Source organism: Melospiza melodia, chromosome 1 (genome assembly GCF_035770615.1).
Source record: "Melospiza melodia melodia isolate bMelMel2 chromosome 1, bMelMel2.pri, whole genome shotgun sequence".
Lineage (NCBI taxonomy): Eukaryota > Metazoa > Chordata > Aves > Passeriformes > Passerellidae > Melospiza > Melospiza melodia.
This window is the reverse complement of record NC_086194.1, coordinates 5,794,498-5,811,170: the sequence shown is the minus strand read 5'-3', so window position 1 is coordinate 5,811,170 and position 16,673 is coordinate 5,794,498. Positions and strand designations below refer to the sequence as shown.

Below are 16,673 nucleotides of genomic sequence, written 5' to 3'. Positions count from 1 at the left end.
TTCACCCCAGCTCACAGCTCAAACTGTGCAACAAAACCCAAATCTTTGATGAATTACACTACAAAGCAAAGCTCAACTGGATGCGTTCAACCATGATTCTCCCAGGAAAAAATCTTTTAAAAAATTTAGAAAAGGGACCTTCCTGCCACAGGTACCTCCCTATTCAATCTCATATTTGTGGTCCAAGAATTGGTGGTAGAGTTCCTCAAATAGGCCAAAAGAAAACAAAAGTTCCTCATCCTGAATAACTTGGACTGAAATTTTTCAGCAAGATCTGCAACAAAACTATCAATCATCAAAATGACTGTCACTGATTAACTCCCACCAAAAATTCACTTGGAAAGGTAAATTAAAGGAATAAAATTGTGATGCTAAGTATTCAATATCCGAGAATTGTCACAACTAATTTTACTTGCATAATCTTGTTAATTGTTGAATTCTGCGTGCCTGTGAATCCTCTGAATTCTGCCACTGACACAACAGAAATCAGAGGCTCAGGAGGAGAAAACAGTGTCCCAGTCCTGCAGGTCAGATGATCAGAAATATCTTCCACCCCCTCTCACCCCAACCCTCTTCACTCTCTGTCCTACAAAACAAGCTTTTACAATAGGCAAAGAATGTGTTCCAGTACACAGAGACTGTGTGACACCTTTTTTTTTTCTAAAAGAAATCCAAATGAACAAGGAAATTCCTAACTACTCGCCTACAAATCCCTGCTAACCTTTAAGAACTATGTTTTGTTCTTTCATGGCAGCATTACTTTAGGGTTGAAATAAACTTAATGAGGAACCACTTACCCTCCAAGACACTGGTAATTATGCTGACTACACTTGCTGCCCTTTGTCTCTGAAGAGCCTCATTAAAGTACTCCACTGACAGATGAGGAGGTAAATGCATCATGCTGCTCTCATCACGCACAGCTGGCTGCTCAGAGAAGTAAACACGATTAGGGAGATACCACGGGAGTGAAATGAGCCAGGATGTGATGATGGGTAACGGTGAGAGTTTATAGGAACAATGACAGGCAGCCAAATAAATGTACTTTTCTACAAGATGTAATAGATGGTGAGACTGAAGGTCCTACTCTCTTATGGGGCTGCAGTGAATGGATCCTGCAAGCATGTAACACAGGGCAAGCACAGCCTTGGAAATGAGTGTATGAGGGGAAATGAGCCTAGGAATTAATCAAGAAACTAATGGAATAGGAGAGAGGTGAAGGATAAATAGGGGAAATTTGAGAACTTACAGGCAAAGCTGCTGCATGATGCTAAAGGGGCTATGAACAAAAAAAAAATTAAAAATTCACAGGTATTATTCAAAATTACACCCCTGAGCAGCATTTGGGATGAAAAGGGCGACTTATAATTTCAGCTCTAGGAATCTTTCAAACTACATTAGTGCAAGTAATGAATAACAGAAACATAAGGTTTACCAAAATCTAATTTTCAGGAAGCATCAGACTTATTAAAAACCAGTTTCCACAGACAACTGAAAAATTCCCATATCGGCATGCTTGAGTTCACATCGCTGTTTGCCATTAAGGTGAAACTCTTAAAACAACAACAACAACAAAACAAACAAACAAACAAAAAACCAACAACCCAACCCTGCCGCTGACCAATAAACCACAATATAAGGCATATATATATAAAATATTGTATTTTTCCTCACCAGATCCCCCTTTCCCACGTCTTCCATGACCGGTGGGAGCATGGCTCCTTCAGAGGACACGGGATCTTGGCTGTGTGCCCTGCTGCTCCCCAAACCCAGCCCAGGGTGCTCATCCTTGCTGCTCCGCGCGCAGTTCGGGGTGGCGGGGTGGGAGCTGTGGCCCCGCTGGCCCTGCAGGCTGGGGCGCCGTCCCACCCGCGGCCCCGACAGCGAGCGGCAGCGGGGTTGGGGTCCCCCGGCGCCCGCGGTGTCCTCGTCACCCAGGTCCGCTCCCGAGTCACCCTCCACGGCGGGGCTTTGGAAGTTGAAGACGCTCCCGTGGCTCAGCCGGCGCTTGGAGCTGGGGCCGTACACCAGGCCCACCAGAGACTGGAAGGCCAGGAAAAGCAAAACAGAGAGAGCAGCGAAACATCACGGAGAAAATCTGGGGAAGCTGTAAATTATCGGAGCTTCGTAATGTTTGCTGTCAACCGCTACAAGTCCAAAACACTGATCTGATTCAGATTTTTTGGGAAGGATTATGTTTAGATTCTCAATGGCAGATAATAAAACTTTAGCCCAGGAGAGACGGGAAACCCAAGAAAAACAAAACAGAGAGAGCAGCGAAACATCACAGAGAAAATCTGGGGAAGCTGTAAATTGTTCGAGCTTCGAAAGGTTTGCTGTCAACCACTGCAAGTCCAAAACTCTTATCTGATTTAGATTTTTTGGGAAGGATTGTGTTTATATTCTCAACGACAGATAATAAAATTTTATGAGCTGTACCAGCCATTTTTGAGATAATACTTACATTTTATACCTACATTTTATACTTACGTTTTAAGTATGAAATTTTATACTTACATTTTAAGTATAAAATTTTTCACAGAGAATGACAATATGAAAGCTAAGTTCTGGTAGTCGTTCACTTTATTTTTATTTCTCTTTGTTATAGAAAATCTATTTAACTATTTAAACTGTGCTTTCATGCTCCATTTATAATACTTCCTTTTCAAATTATTTTTTTCATCTAATTCTTCTTTATCCCAATATTTGCTCATTTTAAGGACTTAAGAGTGATCTGTGTTTGTAATGGGGTTTTTTTTATGCTTTCAAGCCATTAATTTTAAATTAAAATTAGAATAGCTGTAAGGATCTCAGATGCAGATAATAGATTACCAACTTTCGTTGACTGTCTGGGAGCTGTGACTTGGGAAGTTCTTCTTCTTCTTCATTTTCTTCTCTCCCCAGTGTCTTATTTCTCTTTTGCCTATTGCTCCTTTCCTTGATTTCTTTGGATGACAGAGAAGAGGCTTCAAAGGAGCTAAGTGACAGGATATCAATCCCTTTAATACCCCGTGACTGAAATTAAAAAAACCAAACATGGATGATATTATCACTGGGTGCTTGGAGTAAAAGCAGAAAAAAACACACTTCTGTGCTCTATATTATTATTTCCTGATAACAATTTTTGTTTCACAAAGCTCGTTAAAAATATTCAAATATGTGATAATGCTAAAAGAAAGAGGAGAGAATTTCCCCAACATATGGAGCACTGAACAATTTGCTATTTGCAGTGTGTTATATGATTACAAATACTGGGCCTGCCAGAGGCAAAATAATCACATTATAGCTCCTACTCCTCCATATGGCAAACTTGCTTACAATAAAAACCCTCAGTTTGAAAATAATGCAGTAGAATATATCCTTTCCCCAAAATAAATGTTCAATCTGTAATAAAAGTCTTTCTTTTCATTGGGGATCCTTGGGACTATATTGACAGTGTGGATGATTTTCCTTCCAATGTTGAATTTAGAGTGATATTTTTAAAACACAGGAATTTCTTGTTCCAGAAGCTTCTGTGCTATTTAAGTTACCAAGAGACTTTTCATTCAACTACAATAGGTTTTGCACCAGAATTACTGTATGTTTCTTTGCTCAGCAGCCCAAATGAAAAAATAGAATAAAAAATCATTTTAAAAAAGCTAAATTTTCTTTTGGAAGCTGCTGGTTGATGGAATTAAATACTTAAAGTAACATCAACCTTTAATGCATTTTATCCAGAATAACAGTCATTGATTCAGAGGAAACATACACAGCTGAAGGAGGAGTTGTTCTGCAGCTCCAGGAATCACTAATTTCAATAAGTTGTCACTTCCTCCTGTTTCCATGACTGGTTTTTATATACAGCTTTTTTTGTGTGACACCTTTTTTTTAAAAGGGAGTTTTTAAAACTCCCTTTTACACAGGAAGTGATGCTTTTTCTTCTGTCTGGGTGGGGCTCTGAGCAACCTGGTCTAGTGGAAGGTGTCCCTGTCCATGGCAGGGGCTTGGAGTGAGATGATCTTTAAGGTCTCTTCCACAGAATTCACAGAACGACCAGGTTGGAAGAGACCTTCAAGACCATCGAGTCCAACCCAGCCCCACCTGGCACCCAGTGCCACATCCAGGCTTTGTTAAACACACCCGGGGATGGGGACTCCACCACCTCCCCGGGCAGCCATTCCAGAACTTTATCACCCTTTCTGTAAAAAACTTTTCCTGTTATCCAACCTATATTTCCCTTGATGCAGCTTGAGGCTGTGTCCTCCAAACCTAAACCTGCCCTTCCAACAAAAACCTGACCAAAACTGAACAATGAGACAAACACTTGCAAGTGAGTAATTTACATACCTCTTGCTCCTTCTGCAGTAATTCCATAGCTTCCCGAAATTTCCTTTCCTTTGCCTCGGTTTCAGCAATGGTGGCCTTGTTCTGGTCCTCATATGCCATTGTTACTACAGCCAGAATCAAGTTGACTAGATAAAATGAGCCCAGAAAGATGACCATCATGAAGAAGACTACATACACCTTCCCAGAAGCTCTGAGGGTCTGCAAGCAACACACCCCAGAGATAAACATTACCACAAAAAGCACCAGGTAGGCTTTCAATGTGTCTCTGAAATTCTTCAAAAGCACTGAGCTTCCTAGACACAATGCCTCAGGAAGCTTAAATGGAATCATAAATTTCTTTGCTGTTCTTCCCTGCCTTCCTTCCTCCTCCAATACCCTCCCATTGTAAATCGCACGAAGACGATGAAGGAAGCATTTTTACATTTTTGAAGGACAGTACAGAATCCTTTTAGGACTTTTTTCCAAGAGTAGGGTGAAAGAGTTGGGAAGCACTTCAACATCCCTTTTCCAGGAGTCACAGGCAGAAGGAAGGCCTGTGAGCCTACCAGGGCCATGCCCTGGAAGAGCACACCACAGGCTCTCGACATTCTCCCCAAGTTAGGGTGACAAGAAAGGAATGATGGGAGCAGTTATGCAGATTAACTTATTCCATATAAGGTGATGTTATGAACCCTGCTTTCTAATTGGTTAGTCTTGGGTTCTATATAAGGTATGGTTTCTGTTTCTCTTTGTTCCTTGGTTCCCTGCCCTCTATATATAAAGTTTGTGCATGCTGTTTTCACGGTTTTCTGGAGTAGCTCCCTACAGTGTACAGTTAATGTTTTTGTTGTGTATTTATTGCTGGCGATCCTTTTATTTTCCTTTATTAAACGATTTTTGAGCACTCCTGTTGTACCTGTCCCTATTTTAGTTACTGCCACACTCCCCCCTGATCCTGTCCTGGGGTTGCACCCACCATCAGCAATGAGGGTTCATCCAGCAACACCCTCACAGATGAATCATTGATTGTACATCCCATTGAGACAACCAAGGAGGCATTTTTACATTTTTGAAGGACAGTACAGAACTCTTTTAGGACTTTTTTCCAAAAGCAGGGTGAAAGAGCTGGCAAGCACTTCAGCATCCCTTTTCCAGGAGTCACAGGCAGAAGGGAAGGTGTGGGCTCAATGACCTGCAGCTGTTGCTTTTATTTAAGGTTTCTTGTCCTCTCTACACATTTTCTGCTTCAACCAATGAATATCAGTTCTAAGCCATGCACAAAACTGGTACCTGTTGGTACAGACGCTCCCAGTAGTCCTGGGTCATCAGGCGGAATAAGGAGAGAAAAGCCCAGCCAAATGTATCAAAACTGGTGAAACCATAATCAGGATTTGGCCCAATTTTACAGCATTTATAGCCAGGAGGACAGTCCCTGGAATTAATAACAAAAAGTGGAGTTCTTGTAAATGCACAGATTTCAAGGAAAACCTCAGCTTTATGTAAGAGTTCTGATTATGTTTCAGCTCTGCGGTTCATTAGAGTGCAAAACACTTCTCTACTCCAGGTAGTATTGGCTGGAAGGAGGGATGGAAAAATCATCACCCACAATCCAGAAACAAGGGAAGAAGACAGGCTGGAGTAGACCACCAACCCAGGACAGCCCCCTCATCACCAATCCTCATCCCCTGCCCCTCACTGCAAAGCAACCACTCTCCCTCCTTGCCCAAACCTGCCCTCCAAAATTCTTTTTGTGTTTTTCCAGTTTAATGCTCATGAGCCTCACAGAGAGGAGTGTCTGTCCTGTGCTATATCCCAGATCTTTCACATTTTCAGTTCTCTCACACATTCATGGGAAAAAGGAAGACAATACTTCAGGAAAGTCTAAAAGACTAATTAGATCTGAATGCCAGTTCATACTTCATTCCCTACAAGAATTAAATTATCTGACTGCTATACTTTATTTTCTGTGTTCCTGTTTCTGCATTCAAGGAAAGCTTGGAATTTCTGCTTTTGTCTCACATGACTGAGAAAATATAGGAGCACTGAGGCAGAGAAAACTTCCAAGGAAGAAATAATCTTAAGTCACTCACCCACCACCAGAACCACACAGCAAAATATCCGAAGAACCATTTTTCCTAGCAAAGTCAGCTATTAAAAAAAAAAAAGGGAAAAATTTAAACGCAGAGCACTTTCTAGCCTGAATCCTCTATCATTTAATATTAGTAGTGATGAGTAACCAGTGACCTGTAAGAGTGAGAGCACAGGTTTCCCATGCTCACATTAACTGCACCAGATTGCAGGATGCCCTGGCCTCATTTATAAACATGAATATGTGTATGCATGAATTTCAGACTGAAGGTACTCCTTTAATGTAGAATTTTTACGGTTATTATCACTTTGGCTACGTCTGTATGAAGAAAATGAAGAATTGGAAGACATAGGCTCAAATGCAGTCACAGAATCCAGGAGTGGTTCAGGTTGGAAGGGACTGTAAATCTCATCTCATTCCAATCCCTGCCATGGGCAGGGACACCTTCCACTGTCCCAGGCTGCTCCAAGCCTGTCCAACCTGGTCTGGGACACTTCAGGGATCCAGACACTTCTCTGGGCACCCTGTGCCAGGGCCTCACCACTCTCTCAATAAAGAATTTCTCCCAAACATCTAATAGAAATGTTAAACCCGTCCAATATTTGCTAAAATATTTGCCAATATTTTGCTAAAATATTTTCCAGTATTTTTAAATGTTGGCACAAACTGGCAGAGTTCTGGCCTGCAGCAATTACCCCTCTCCAAGAACGTGTGCAAACATTGCTAGGAGTAGAATAGACCAGCTCTGTTTCCAATGAGCAATAAAAAAGTTCTGAGGGGGGAAGAAAGAGTATTTGGTTGTGTGAATATCCACCGCCAAAGAGCCAAAAGGCAGCTCTCTAGCTTAGCAGAGAAATGTAGATTTATCCATTAGGATGCTGGAGCTGTGCCCTTTTTGAACTCTTCCCCTCTTTCTCTTAGCATTAGTTACTCTGTTATCAGCAGAATGAAAGTAAAAGCTTCAGCTAATAGCCAATTATCTCCATTAAGGTGTGGATTTATTATCCCAGATGTAAAGGAGGTCTCACATGTCCCTGGTGCTTCTCAAGCCTCTCCTATGCACATCAGATAAGTCAGCTTGATTCAGAAACACCAGGAACCTTTGATATCAGCTCTGCCGTATCATGCAAATACCCCATAAAGGAATTAATCTCTATTTGGGCTACTTTCCACTGGAATTTTGCTCAGCTCCACTCCTGCAAACTGAAAAAAAAAAAGTTTTTTAAAAAAGATTCAGTGATTGAATCACAATAACATTTAGTCCTCCATGTAGGAGATGGGAACTTCCTACAAAACCAGGAAGAAGGCAGTCCATAAAAATATATAAAAATAGTTTTATAGAAAATTTGGCTTATAGGACTGTACATCCTAAATCCTGTAAGAAAGGCATCTACCAAGCATTAAACCTGTCTGGGCTCTCCTGCTCCTTTTGGCATAGGGTTTGAACAACACAAAGGTTGTGAAGCAACACAGATTTTATATTTCTCGAGCTGTTTTCACCATATCATTGTGTTTATACAGCTTCAACGTTCTGCATATACTAAAAAATAGATATTTTTGCTTCTTGTTCTTCAGCACAGAAAATCAGCATTTTCAGCCTAACTTTGTCTCATCCATGGTCTCTGCTGTGGTGTTCTAGTCACTGATTGATTCCTGCTCAAGTTTGCTTTCAATTATGATTTTTACAGCATTCTGTACATGTAAATTACTTGGTTTTTATGTGTGGTCTTTTGGTAGGAACAAGGGAAAAAAAAAAGTTTTCCTCAAAAATCTTTTCTACACTTTTTTCTCCTGGATTGTGAAGTTATTGAAAAAATCCTGTCTGAACAACTCTCCCACAGAGAGTGTGGACAAACAGCAATTCTGGGTGACTTTTCAGGTATTTCCAGAGTTCTCCTGGGAAAATTTTTTTCTTCCTGTACATTTGCTACTGTGTCTGAACTCACTGGGAGAGATTTTCTTCAGTGATGAAGCTTTCTTCATATTTCTGGCACAGACATTGATTATTTTCAGTCTGTTTTTTTCACATATATTGAGTTTTCTCCTTTAACACAAGGCTTTGCTTTGCTATTCTGAATTGCATCTTACAGGTGTTCCTCTGGGAATGCTTTGATGCATTTTCAGATCTCTGCTCCATGGTTCCACCACCAGCCTCAGCCAAGGTGTGAACATGAAACATATGTATTGTAGATATCTTATATAAGACATAAAATAAGATATATTTGATGTCAAGAAGGAAGTAATTTGACTTTTCAACAAATTCTTCTGTTTTAGAGCTGAGGAGCAGTTCTCACTGAGCAGGAAAATGAAGATGCATGGGCTCTTCAGCCTGTAGTAAAAGTTGAACTTTGGGGAATTACAACAGAGAACGAGCTAATGCATGTTTCAGTTATTGTCATATCATTCAGGGAAACAGATCTGGATGTTACTGGAAAATTTGGGAGTGCTTTTTCTTATAATGAAGGGAAGGAATGCATTCCTGGTTGCCTGCAAGCTGCTCTGGCCATCAGAAGGCCATTATCAGGTAGTTACTCATCAAAACATCAATCCAAACATCCTAATTCACAGCAGTGATTATACATGTGTGCATTGGTGTCTATAGCATCATCTAAAGAAGAATTAGGGAGAAAAAAATTACCTGAATCATTCATAAACTCTTCATAACTGTTCCATGTTTTATTACAAAACTCTGTAGTGTTCCTCATACACTTTTGCCTGAGATTGCCCTTAAAAAGCTGGAGGCCTATGAGGGCAAAAACACTCAGGCAGAAAACAGTCAGGATCATCACATCAGCAAGCTTCTTAACAGACTGGATAAGGGCCCCTACAATGATCTTGAGACCTAAAAAAACAATATAAAAAGGAAAAACAGGATGAAAAACTGAGATTCAGATATCATACTTGATCAGATTTAAAACAATGTATAAAAGCCAAAGTATAAGAATTACAGGATAATATATGGCAAATATATTTGCTATACAAGTATGTTTAGGGTGAGAGTGACTAATATGAGAGAAATATTTTTTCCTCCTTTCTTTGACCCTACAATTTCAAGATGTTCCTCTAATCCCTGAAAAATATTCATGCAAAGATAGCGAACCAGAGATCATCAGTTTTCTTTATCCATGAAAAGTAATGTGCCTAATTCAAATTACACTTCCAACACTGGTAATTTCTGAAGATTATATCCAATCTGAACTTCTCCTGACAGGGACTGATGATGTAAAATAATTAGTAGTAAAGAGTCGTCAGTATGCAAAATTATTTCTGTGGAACCACAACACACACATTCTGTAAAACTGACATTATAAACTCTTAACAGTATCTGTAAAAGCATAATGAAAACAAACTATATTTGATATTCTTTCTAACACCTGGTTTATTCTGGGCGGGACAGATTAACTGAGACACTTTTTGTGTGCACAAATTCAGCTGTGTCTGCAACTTATGAAAGACACAGGAAAAAAAACACAGGCAAAAGCCAAAATTTTGAATGAAGCAAAGAATGAGTTGTAAATAGGAGAAAGTACTCAGCAAGTAAGATTTCTTACCTGGGACTATTGAAATGGTTTTTAAGGCCCTGAGAACCCTGAAAGTCCGGAGGACTGACACATTCCACCGTACATTGACTATTCCCACGTACCTGTGAAGAGCAGATGTGAAATACCAAGTGCTCGAACAGAGTTAACAGGGCAGTTATTTACAGTGGTCATTCCTGGATGTCAATCTTTCCAAGCATGTTTTAAGCATTAAAAAGCTACATATGAAGGATTTGTCTATTTATCAAATTGAAATGCATTTCTTCATTATTAGTTTCCCTCTGAGGTGGCTCCTGGCTTGTGCACAGCTGCTTTTGTGTGAGCATCTTTAGACATCATTCATTTAAAATACAAAGGTGCCACTCAATATTATGAATTTACAAATGCTGGCTGAGCTGTTTTGATCTCCCTTCTGTAGCTGCATTTAACCAGGATATAGAAGCTTGCTAATTACCAGAAAATCAGGTTTTAACTACAATTTTTGGAGATGGAGCCATAATTTAATCCACTATCCTGGTGTCTATACCCATCACCCTAACTGCAAAATTGTATTTTCATTCATGGGGTTGGCAAGTCTGTATTTTTACCCAGCTCTTGCATTTCACCAGTCTCAACACATCCCTTCACAGATACCCAACACTGGGAATATCTTGCTCTGCACAGCTCTGTTCCCTTCTTGAAAGACTAAAACATTATTGTAAAACAGGGAGTGCTAAACGAGGGAAAAAGTCAATGTTTTAGACAGTTTCAGGTGCAATTAGGAGCCCATGGGCTGGTTTTTAAATCACATACAGCTTTTTGCACCACAGCAATGAGAATTTCTAGCACAGAGGGAGGAGGCAGGTAATCCATATTTTATTTGTTCCCACTTACGCCATGACAATAACGGAGAAATCCAACCAGTTCCAGGGATCCCGGAGGAAAGTGAATTCATTTAGACAGAATCCTCTTGCCAATATTTTTATCAATGATTCAAAAGTGTAAATGCCAGTGAAAGTATATCTAAGGAGGGGAGAAAAGAGCCAAATGGAAAGAGCAGTGTTAGAACTCAACAGAAGAGGCACAGTCAGACTATTTAATGTTTGGGCCAGCAAAGCGAGACAATGCTGGAGAGAACAAACAGATTTCTGATGGATTTCAGTGTATTCCATCAGTATCTGGGTCACATGGAGCTGGAAACAGTAGCTGACTGCAACCTGGACATGACTATTGATGTGCAACCCATAACACACTTTTTGGTATTCAACAATTTTTTCCAAATTCTTCCTGTGAAACTCCGTAATTTCAGAAACACCAGACTCACAGTTACTGGGTAAAATAAAGATCCAAATTTCTATCTTCCTCCACTTTCAAGTGGCCAAGTGAACGTGTGATGTGTTGTGTTTTTTCCTTTGGGCACACAGCAACCATTTCTGTGTAGAATATTAAAAACACTTAGAGGAATACAAGAGTAGAGGGTTTTCAATTTAAGATGGCAATTATTCTTATTAATGGAAAATTATCAGTAAAAGCTCTTCTGGACTTAACTGAGTACACTTATAATTTCAAGGAGGCACTGATATCCCTACAGAATTCAAAAGGCTTTCATTTGGTAGTCAGCAAATGCACTAAGAAATTATATGGATGTAATGCTTCCCTTTTTATTTGGAAAGAAGTATTCTGAAATTATTCTTGAAATGCATTTGAATGGTAGCTGATGTCAACAGCAGATACAACTCTGATCCAACCTTTAACTCTCTCATAGGTGGAGTGGCACCTCTGCATCTTCTGGTGTTTTAATACCAGGCAGAGTTTTGTTCCCGCTTGCATGACAGTTTGCCATTCCAAGCTGTTTCAGTGTCATTTAATATGATATAGTAAAAAAATACTTTTAAACATGTTTTTAATACTAAGTATTTGGGAATCTTCTCCTTCATCTTAGGTGTTAGAATCATCAGTATTTATATTCTAGTATTTTTGCCAAAGTGTAAAAGTGACAGCTGAAATAGTCTCTAAAAAAGCCCCAAAACCAACAAATCCATGGCATTATACATTTCAAGACTGACTGCAAAACATGGATTTATTGTGATTTAACATTGCAGGTGTTGGCAGCGCCAAAATAAAAGCTTTCCATTCTACCAGCACTCTGCAGGCCAAGTGCTTCTGACAGAACATTTTATTAGAGCAAAATTCAGGATTTCAATATAATTAGGCAGAATTATGAAAGATAGCAACTCCTATGTGCTCAATCAGCATCAGTAACAACAGGAAATACATCTTGATAGGGAGAAAATAATTACTGAGTAACTTCAGAAAGTGGGAAAACTGGAGCAGCAGAACAGACATGAAGCCAGTTCAACAGTTGGACTTAACCAGCACTTATTCTCTCCTATAACACCAAAATTATTGTATATATTAGGCTTAAAGACAAAGCTACTTCCTCAAATAAAATCTAAATATAAAAAACCCCTTAAGATGAGCAACTTTCCCTTTAAATTTCCCACAAATTATCTCAAATGAAAGTGTCAAGTGTCAATAACTCGGTACAGCTACATAAATAAAAAGCATACATACCCACAGATACTTACTCAACATATGTGCTCCATGAAGGTGATGAAGACTTATGTGACTCAGAGCGAGCCATGAATACACAATTAGTTATGATGGTGCACATGATAAACCAGGTGAACCATGTAAGTCATGGGAGTGAAGGCAAAGGATATGACATGGATTCAGAAATGTCACTAAACATTGCATCAGCCACTGGCTGATCTTATCTGGCTTTTTGTTTAAAGCACTTGTAAGAACAGCATGCACAGGTATTCAGTGATTTTGAGCCATGCTAGATGCCAACACACTATTGCTGTTATTCAGGGATTTCTGTATTGATTACAGATCTGCTGCTCTAAGCGTTTCCAGCCTGGAAAAAGGACCCTCAACTACTTTAGGATTGGGTGGAAGGATGCAATTTTAGTTTCATTTGTTGGCATACAAGTTAAACACCTGTCCAAATCACACAGGTGGAGCCCAAACCCTACCTCTGACCTGGCAGAGCTCTTCTCTTCCAAAGGACAGCATGAAATCTGACAGTGTGATTGCAGGAGTCTCAAACAGCTCTAGATCACAGAATCACAGGATATGCTGAGTTTGAGGGGACCCATCAGGATCATCAAGGCCAAGTTCTGGCCCTTTTCAGGGCATCCCAAGAGTCCCATCATGTGCTTGAGAGCATTGCTTCAGGCTGGTGCTGTGACCTCTCTCTTGGGGAGCCTGTTCAGTGCCCAGCCACCCCTGGGTGAAGAACCTTTTCCTGATATCCAACCTAAACCTCCTCTGGCTTGGCTCCAGCTGTTTCCTCAAGTCCTGTCACAGGTCACCAAAGCCATAACATCAGGGTCTGCTCCTCCACTGCCCCTCACAAGGAAGTTGAAGACCACAGTGAGTCTCCCCTCAGTTTTCTCCAGCTGAATATACCAAGTGTCCTCAGCCACTGCCTTCCCCTCCAGACCATTCACCATCTTCACTGCCCTCCTTTGGGTGCTCTCTCATAGATTAATGGGGTTTTTATATTGTGATGCCCATGTTTAGCCAACTCCAGGGGCTCCCCAGGTGCTGCCTGGGACCTGCTGGCCCAGAGAACAGGAGCTTGGGCAGCGACCTCATATGTGGACACCAAAGCTCAAGGACATGATTGTGACAGTGTTCACAGGGGTCTGAGGATGAGGGAAGAGATGAGGATCTGACTCCATGTTTCAGAAGGTTTGATTTATTCTGTTATGATATACATTATATTAAAACTATACTAAAAGAGTAGAAGAAAGGATTTCATCAGAAGGTTAGCTAAGACTGGAAAAGAAAGAATGAATAACAAAGGCTTGTGTTTCAGACAGTCCGAGCCAGCTGACTGTGATTGGCCATTAATTAGAAACAACCACATGAGACCAAACACAGATCCACCTGTTGCATTCCACAGCAGCAGATAATCAATGTTAACATTTTGTTATTGAGGCCTCTCAGCTTCTCAGGAGAAAAAATCCTAAGGAAAGGGTTTTTCGGAAAATATCATGGCTACACATGACCTGGGGCTGGATCTCATGCCTTGTTGTACCACACATGTGGGCAATCCATATGGAAAGACATCCATCTTTGCCATTATCCATCCTCACCAAGAAACAAATCCTGGCTTTAGCTCTAGGCATGGTCCAGCTGTTAGAAGGTGCTGGGCCACTCACGGAAATGCCAATGTCAGCCAAATTCCGCCCAGATAAAGCCCCAGATGAGAGGCACTGCTGTTCCAGGGATGTCTCCACGCTGCTGTGATGACAACTCGAGCCATTGGGGTTACCTCACACCACAGATGGCTGGAAATCTGAAATCCACACAGGGACATCACAGACTCCACTCTGGGTCTGGTTCAGTCTGAAGCCACAGCTCAGGTGTCCTTCCCCATGCCAAACTGGAGCAATACACTTGTCATTCTCACCCCCTAAATTTGATATATGAGATGGGATGTATATTACCTTTATATTCCCAAGGCATTCCCTGCAACAGCATTTGGGAAATATTTACTTTCATATACCACATGTACACTTTTTGCATCTTATTTCCCAGAGAAACTAAGTTTATATGGGTTTTGTTTCCTGTGTGTGCTTGCCTAACTCAACCTTTTCTCTCAAAACTGGCCAATGGTTGATCAGCTTTGGCACATGAGTTGAATTTAATTCCCACATTTGGGTAAGCAGAAGATGAAAAAGAGGAGAGAGATCTTATCAGTCTTCTCACTGGAAAAGGCTTCAGAATAAGATACTTGTTTATGACCCATCAAGAAATCAATATCAGAGCTGAAAACACAAATCTGTACAAAATCTTGCTTAATAAGCCAAATACTCACAAAACTTATTTCTGTGAATCACAAAAGTACCAAAATCACCTAATAATAGCTAATAATAATCACCTAATATTATCTAAGGTGATTCATAATTAGAATCTACCTGTAGTGAGGAAAAGACCAGATTAACTCAATGCTGTAAAATACAAAAGCACAGGATTATGTAGGGTTTTATAATCAAAAAGAGTGAATAAAGCCAATAAAAGGATATGAATGTACTAAAATTTTAATTGCTCTTCTTCGTATTGGGTGGAAGGGACTGAAGATCCACAGGGCACGTGTAGCAGTAAATCTGTAGATTATTTTCTGCTTGTTTAGCACTATGAAAACCTTTTAAAAATAAACAAACAAGAATTTGTCAGGAAGTTGAACACAAAACTTATATTTGTGCTATATCCTGTTGTGTCAGTCATGAGCAAGAGCTTGAATTTCACTTTATCCTGGTTAACTGGAAAGGCTGAATACATTTGCTATCCTTTCATTAGAAACTTCAGCTCTCAGGCTGCAAATTATTCCTTAGCATAAATTTCTTTTTTCAGCCTTGTGATTTGCAAAGAGCTGTGCACAAAACTAATCTTGCTAATGATTATTCTCTTAAAATAGAACAAAACCCTCATTGAGTCAAGATATACAAGAGGTGCAATGAAGAACTGCAGCCTTTTTCATTATTTTCAGTGACAGTGATCCTTTAGCCCCTGGACTGTAGAAATTAGTTCAGTGTTTAACATCCTCTCAAGCAAAAAGAATAATTCCCAATGGATTCATTTCCATTTCTCTGTTTGTTATTGAAAATCATATTTTTCAGTATGTCCCAACTGGAATATGGAGCTTGAGTCAGGAGGTCGTAAGGATTCATCAGCAATTGTTTTTAAATAATCTTTATGCTTAAGTATCATTTATTGTATGTGTAAGTGGAACAAAAGTATTGAGATGGAGTGAAACACATTGTTCAAAACTATGGAACTTAAGAAAATTTACAAAATCATGTACAAAAGTATGCACAAAATTACTAGAACTCCTAATTATTATAATTTCTTTCCAAACCCCCTTTTCTTCCTTCATCCAGTTTATTTTTTCTGCTTCTATTCTGATTCAAAACTTAATTGATTTCATATTACTTCATTCAAAAAATTTAAAGTTAAGCTTTTTTTAAAAAAGATTACAGCACATCACTCAGCTGTGCCAACTGCATGCGTTGTTTAACCTAGAATGGGATGAGAATTTGTATAAAGGGACGTAGGCAGAGCCCTTTGACAGATTTTCCACAGAAACTTTTGGCAATGCAATAAATTAAATTTAATTAATTAAAAATAAAATCCAAGGATCCTGGTTGGCTCTAACCTTATGATCTTTGTAGTACGGGTCGACATCCTCCAGTGGTTCCCCAATGAGTTCTGGAGGAGGATTTCCATAGAGAGCTGGCAACTTCTGGAAAGCTTTGAGGTCAAGCTGAGGACGATCCTTCTCCTCAGGTTTCTGCTCTGTGGTACTTTTTGGACATTTCTTTTTGGCAGCAATTCTCTTTTTGATGGCTGCCAAGGATTCCTGAGTGAACCTGCGGAAGTTGTTGGTACCAGGCCCCAAGAATTCAGCCATTTTTCATGCTCCTCTTCCTGTCACTAATTCTGTCCAAATAGTAGAAACAGGTAAAAAGGAAGTCAAGGAACTCCAAAACAGGCAAGTTATGGAAATGAAACACCTGTTAGCCCATGCATAGTAAAGAATAAGCCACCAGGTTCTACAAAGGAAAAGAAGAAAATACATGATAAATACCTTTTTCAGTGAGATGTCTGCTCAGTATTTTTTTTAATTATTTGCACAGATAGGATGTGAGCAAAGCTCTATAAACTTGAGAGTATATTTGGAGGACCTCATA

At 39.8% G+C, this 16,673-nt stretch overlaps 1 protein-coding gene across 1 annotated transcript in view; it reads right to left on the bottom strand.

The window, feature by feature from the left end:
• LOC134430315 (sodium channel protein type 5 subunit alpha-like) overlaps nt 1-16,393 on the bottom strand; it is a 33,859-nt gene extending 17,466 nt beyond the window's left edge. The window contains exons 1-12 of the mRNA XM_063177951.1: nt 16,139-16,393; nt 15,009-15,127; nt 12,498-12,602; nt 10,804-10,932; nt 9,943-10,034; nt 9,030-9,233; nt 6,393-6,450; nt 5,593-5,734; nt 4,324-4,521; nt 2,830-3,012; nt 1,672-2,040; nt 798-927 (exon numbers count right to left, since the gene is read on the bottom strand). Of these exons, the coding sequence (XP_063034021.1) occupies nt 798-927; nt 1,672-2,040; nt 2,830-3,012; nt 4,324-4,521; nt 5,593-5,734; nt 6,393-6,450; nt 9,030-9,233; nt 9,943-10,034; nt 10,804-10,932; nt 12,498-12,602; nt 15,009-15,127; nt 16,139-16,393 (1,984 nt within the window). The remainder of the gene's footprint in view (nt 1-797; nt 928-1,671; nt 2,041-2,829; nt 3,013-4,323; nt 4,522-5,592; nt 5,735-6,392; nt 6,451-9,029; nt 9,234-9,942; nt 10,035-10,803; nt 10,933-12,497; nt 12,603-15,008; nt 15,128-16,138) is intronic.
• Nucleotides 16,394-16,673: the final 280 nt, after the last annotated feature.